General features: G+C 42.5%; 1 protein-coding gene across 1 annotated transcript in view; it reads right to left on the minus strand.

The window, feature by feature from the left end:
- The window catches only part of smim24 (small integral membrane protein 24), a 22,317-nt gene extending 16,208 nt beyond the window's left edge, over positions 1-6,109 (minus strand). Inside the window, exon 1 of the mRNA XM_048614344.1 lies at positions 6,002-6,109. Coding sequence (XP_048470301.1) covers positions 6,002-6,065 — 64 coding nt within the window. The 5' untranslated portion in view covers positions 6,066-6,109. The remainder of the gene's footprint in view (positions 1-6,001) is intronic.
- Positions 6,110-6,330: the final 221 nt, after the last annotated feature.

Consider the following 6,330-nt stretch of genomic DNA (forward strand, 5'->3'; position numbering starts at 1 on the left):
CTGATGTTTCGGGTCTAGGCCCTTCTTCAGAAGGGTCTCTGAAGAAGAGTCTAGACCTGAAACGTCAGCTTTCCTGCTCCTCTGATGCTGCTTGGCCTGCTGTGTTCATCCAGCTCTATACCTTGTTATCTCAGATTCTCCAACATCTGCAGTTCCTACTATCTTTGTAACACTTCTAAATTGATAGTGTTTGAACACTGACTTTTCACCTAGTACCTGAATCCTAATTCATCACAGCCTGATGAAACAAACATCTGTTGTCCTGCTGACTTGCAATATTGCAGGAAACAACTTTAAGCAACTTCCAGTACCAGCATATTAACAGGATTCCAAAAGATAAAGTTATTCACACTGGTTCTCTGATTAGTTTGATTTTCCATTCTAACTCAATTCTCAGCAGTGCTTCCGAAGATATTACACAGAAATATGCTGTAGAAATGACAGGATGAAATATTGGCACAGAAATTCCAGTGGGGAGATTATCATTGTAGCAGCGTAGATAGGAGTTGTGCCTTGGGACTGTCAAAATCCCGAAACAGCTGACTATGTGGGTATGTTGGAACGTGGAAATTGTAATTCCTTGATCAATTATCTAGCCCATGGCCCAACCCCAATCAGACTCAGTGCTGCTCCCATAATCTGACAGCAGACCTGACACTTACCCCCAACATACCCTAAACACTCATCCACTTATCTTACACCCTAGCCCCCTCTCTGGTGCACTACCGGCCTCACCTACCTGATACCTTAACCTCTCAGCCACCTGGCACCCAACCACCTAAACCCTCACGCATTTGCCATCCTAACCCTCACCACCTGCTACCCTAACCTCTCAGATAGCAGGAAGGTACCCCTATACTATCACCCATCTGCCACCCTGATCCTTCATCCACCTAGCACAGGTCCGCTAATAAAATCTTGCAGTGGAGGCTATGCATAGAGCAACCACAAAATACAGCATAGCTAAGGGTAACATGTACATAGCGTTGCAGAAATCCATCTGAACAGAAGGGTTAGGGGAAACGCTGATTCCATAGTTACCAGATTTAAAGCACATCAGAACTATTTTGCATTGGAGGAAGTTTAATTTTCATAAGAAAGCCACATAACAGAGTTGGTTTGTAACACTTCAGCAAGAATTTTCAAGCTTTATCCACACGTTGCTTTTCGTGAGAATAGACAGCATTGAGGGAGCAAAGAAACACTTCTTCCACCTATCAATAGAACGACATATTTACAAAGAGAAATAAGTAATTTCCAGTCAAATAGGTGGCACAGCAGCTCAGTGGTTAGCACTGCTGCCTCACAGCAGTAGGGATCCAGGCTGACTCTACCCTCGGGCGAACATCTGTGTGGAGTTTTCCATTCTCCCCATGTCAATGTGGGTTTCCTCCGGGTGGTCTGGTTTCCTCCCACAATCCGAAAATGTGCAATTTAGGTAGCTCAGCCATGCCAAATTGCCCATAGTGTCCAGGGATGTGCAGGCTAGGTGGATTTGCAATGGGTAATGCAGGGTTACAGAGATAGGATGCAGCTGTGGGTCTGGGAGGGATGCTCTTCAGAGGGTCCATGTGGACTCAATGGGCCAAATGGTCTGTTTCAAAACTGTAGAGATTCTATGAAGTATCAGAATCGTTTTAATTTCAGCTGTGTTACTAAGTTAAATTTCCACCAGTCTTCATCTTCTATGCATTAGTCAGAAGCACAATACCAGACACTACAGTAAGTCAAATCAACATATTTTAGGGGGAATTTTATAATGGAAGAGCAAGTAAGATTGGGTGCTAGATGGGAATTACATTTCTGAGAAGTGGAAGTGTATCTAGAAATCGGCAGAAACTTTCATTTTTAGTTCAGGCATGACAGGGCAACAGCCAAACCTATCGACAGTTTGACCTTACAATTTTGTTAGAAATGCTAAATCATTGTCTCCACTTTCGCAGAACTGATGCACAGACCAACCTCATGGCCGCTGCACACAAGAATGGCAGATATGTCTTGAACTGTGCATGATTCTTTGGCCAACAAAGCCATGCCATCTGCAAAGTCTAGATCTACCAACCAGTGGGATTGTCATGGGATGCCAAAGTCTGCACCTGCTACTGCCTTACTCATGATCAAATTGATAACCAAGGGGAAAAGGAATGGGGAAAGTGTGTGGGCTTGCTGTACTCCTGCAATGATATTGAAAGAATCCGTGATTTCTATGCTGGTCTTAACATAGTGTCCACACAATCATTGATGGACATTCAAACATGAATGGGCAAAACACAATTGATCTTTATGCTGTTCTACACGGTGTGGTCACCCAACACCTACAGCATGGACAATGAAACAAACAACATGTCTGCAATCTATGCCAGTGTGATGTGGGAGTGGCATCAAGGGTGTCTCGTAATGATAGATATCTTCCACTAGCATTGCCAATGTAAGGAATTAGGCATCACTCAGAGAGATATCATCACCAATGAAGGACAAAGGCACCTATAAGATGTCATGACTGAGAGACGACTGAGAGTGGAAGGACACATATTTCACCTCCAGTTGAGCGCCCTACCAGAATGACAGCTAAATAAATACCACCAGGTGGAAAATGAAGACCTGCTAAGTACATTTAATAGAACCTTCAAGAACAGATACCACCTAGGCTGGAGCAGAAGAGATTGTGATGGAGCAGGCCCAGTAGCCGAGCTTTGCTGCGCATTGTCCCACTTTGGGGTGAGAGGAATTAATTCTAAGTAAGCAAGAAGTCTAAAACCAGGCATAGTTGTGGCTAACCAGCCTTGGGAAAACTGACAGCTACAGCAAGGTGAAAACAGCTTTGAGGACCACTCTTTGTGAGGTAAGAGGAAGATGTCTGCATGATCAAACACTGTCATTTTTTCAGATTCCAACACTGCCACCATGTAATATTCTGGTTTGGATAGTTCCCCCTTTCTCTACACTGAATCTAGGACTTGTCTAATTATCAGTGGTAAGTGGTAGACTACTGCTGAGTCTTAACAGATGTGTCTTATATAATAATGTACATTATTATATGATAGCAGTAAGTACAGTTTATGTTAACTTGCCAGGAATAATTACAAAGGACTTTCAGGAGCTGTAAAGAATATATCTGTTCCCTTTGGGTACATGTGCATACTTCAAATGGCTCCTGCCAAAGACTGTGTGATTTGATTAGATCAGAGTGGAGTGCAATGTGTACGGTAACTTACTCAGAAGCATTACCTTATACAATAGACCGCTCTTATAAACTGCCACCTTAACCCTATAATCAGATCCCCTCAACACAGGATCATAACCTCTCTTCTGGGGATACCTTTCCAATAAGATATTATTTCTGTACCTGCACAAAGATTATGAAATATGCATAACACAAAAACCCAAAGGGTGGAATATTCCTCTCCTTGGTGTGGCATGAGTAACAATGGGAAATGTGGGAAAATATGGTGAGAATGAATGGATCAGATTCTTGACATTGAGAACATTTTCCAGATTGTCCCCTCAACCCAAAATGGCAATATTAGAATCTGGCCAACCAGCACTAAATACCTTAATTCCATGCATTTGCATCTCATTAAAGCCTTATTCATATGCCACTACCAATTCTCCTCTCCTTCACTGAGAAACCAGACGTACAAATTTCTGACATGTAAATCAGAGCAGCTTGCAACCAACATGCAACTGCTTCTTCAAAACAATGTTTTTGCATACTCCATAGTTACCGACCACAACATCAGACTTGCAGCATGTGCCAGGAGTTTATGCAGTAAACAATTTGCTTATGCTTCAAGCAAATGCCATTTGTGAATGTTAAAGAGGAGAATTGTTTAGTAGGGCTAAAGATACTACAGTCAGTGGTGGGCTACTGCCACATTCAGTCAAGCGGCTTATCCACTTGCACTCCAGGGGGTTGGCCACCGTCATTCAGGCACTTAGTCCTACAACAGTCTGGGGATCCATGTCCTTGCAGTTCAGGGATTGGGCCAGAGTCATCTGCAGGTCAAGTGCATGAAGTCTAGGGATTACAGGTGGCTTAATCAGGATCCTGTCAGTCTGGGTGGGGGGCAATATTTCCCACCATGAGATTAAAGGAAAGATTGAGTTTAATGGAAGTGATTGGAAGATGAGTTAGTGGTGCGGAAAAGCAGGAGAAGTGTGTCCCCAGTGAGTAAAGAGAAAGTGAAGAATGCAGGAAGAGTGAATAGTTTGAGAAGATGAGTTAGGTGAGAGCCATTGAACAGACATGATACATGTAATGTGAAGTTGCCTTCCATGAATCTTTGCGAGATATGTGTGTGCAGGGACAGTGTTAGAGTGAGTGGTGGCCCTATGAGAGTGAGGTAGCTGAGAGAAGATGGTGACACTTACCTTTGTGAAACATAGCCAACCTTTAATCTACCTTTGATGCTGCATGACATTCATTTTCACCCATGGCACAACATTGACCGGAGCCACAATATGTATCCAGGCTGGCTTGGACTGGTTGTACGGTCTCCTGTTGAACCAAAAAAAAGACTGCCCTATCTCCATCACCCTGCCCACCAACACTTCCAGGTCCCTGTTCACAAAGCAGGGAGCAACTTTTCCTTTCCTCTCGCATTTGTTGGGTAATAACTGTCAGTGTGAGGGTCAGTTCGTGGCATGCAACATTCAAAAGTGATATACCCTTGTCTTTAAATATGGCAGCAGAGGCAAGAAAGACAAAAGATCCTGACAGTTGTGAGTGATTCTAGCTCTCCTGCCATTTCCCCAAAGAAGACATCCAAGTTTGGTACGCTTGCCTTTATTGGTCAGTGCATTGAGTATAGGAGGTGGGAGGTCATGTTGCAGCTGTACCAGACATTGGTTAGGCCATGTTTGGAGTATTGCGTGCGATTCTGGTCTCCCTCTGTAGGAAAGATGTTGTGAAACCAGAAAGGGTTCAGAAAAGATTTACGAGGATGTTGCCAGGGTTGGTGGGTTTGAGCTATAGGGAGGCTGAATAGGCTGGGACTATTTTTCCTGAGCATCGGAGGCTGAGGGGTGACCTTATAGAGGTTTATAAAATCATGACGGGCATGAATAGGGTAAATAGGCAAGGTCTTTTCCCCAGGATGAGGGAGTTCAAAACTAGAGGGCATAGGTTTATGGTGAGAGGGGTAAGATATAAAAAGGACATAAGGGCAACACTTTCATGCTGAGGATAGTGTGTGTATGGAATGAGCTGCCAGAGGAAGTGGTGGAGGCTGTTACGATTGCAATATTCGAAAGACATCTGGATGGGTATATGAATAGGAAGGATTTAGAGGAATATGGGCCGAATGCTCACAAATGGGATTAGATTTATATAGGATATCTGGTTGGCATGGAAGAGTTGGACTAAAGGATCTGTTTTCCCTGCTGTATATCTCTATGACTCTAAGAACCAAATTATGTAATTAATGAGGTGAAGAGGGGAAGATTGCATGAGGGAAGTTGTGCAGTGGACCCAGTGCAATGAATCTCACTTGACAAAGCACTCTAAATGCAAATGACAATAGTTCTACCCATAGTAACCAAGCACAATCAGGATAATGCTCTATTTCCTTGCAGCAATCAACAGACTAAGCACAAACAGTGACAGTAATAAAACATAAACACATAACAAGTACAGCAAGCTTTCTCAATTATTGATGGTACAAAGTTTCAAGCCATTTTGCTGCGAATAGAGTGGAAATAGGAAAACCGAAACCTTGTTAGTCTCCTGTGTACAAATGTTCAACACAATGGCCTTTTACTATTCTGACATCTGAAATATTTCAGCAAGATTCATTCCCCAAATCCATCTTTCATTTCGATAAACTAGAGGAAAGCAGCCAGCTATGGATCAGACAAACAGGTAGTTTCACTTTCAAAGAAGATGGATCGCTGCTAACGTGATTTTTGAGATCTTGTATTGTATCTTTTCCTTCACGTAATTTCTCTTTTTCAAGTGGAGTTGCACCTCAAGTGTACAAACAAATGACAAGACAACACTTACCAGCCTGTGCATATACTGCATTAATTAAAAGTAAAGCAAGGAAGACTCGGCAATGAAAAGCCATTTTCTTTAGCTGCCTCCTACACGGCTGCTCAAAAATGAATGCAATTGACTGCAATGTTCTGATCTTAGGCCAGCTAGAGGATCAAAGTACTGAGTTATATAGGTAATATTTCAGTTAGTCATCTGCCATTACACTAATAAATTTCATAAATGTTTACAACTACTCAGTCATTTGAAAAGATATTGACTTCTGGAAAAATGCTTGCAACTTTAATGGTAGAGCCTGAAACTTTACATTTAGGATATGAAGTTATAAAGTGAGAAGA

Source organism: Rhincodon typus, chromosome 29 (assembly GCF_021869965.1).
Source record: "Rhincodon typus isolate 14 chromosome 29, sRhiTyp1.1, whole genome shotgun sequence".
In the NCBI taxonomy this organism is placed as follows: Eukaryota; Metazoa; Chordata; class Chondrichthyes; order Orectolobiformes; family Rhincodontidae; genus Rhincodon; species Rhincodon typus.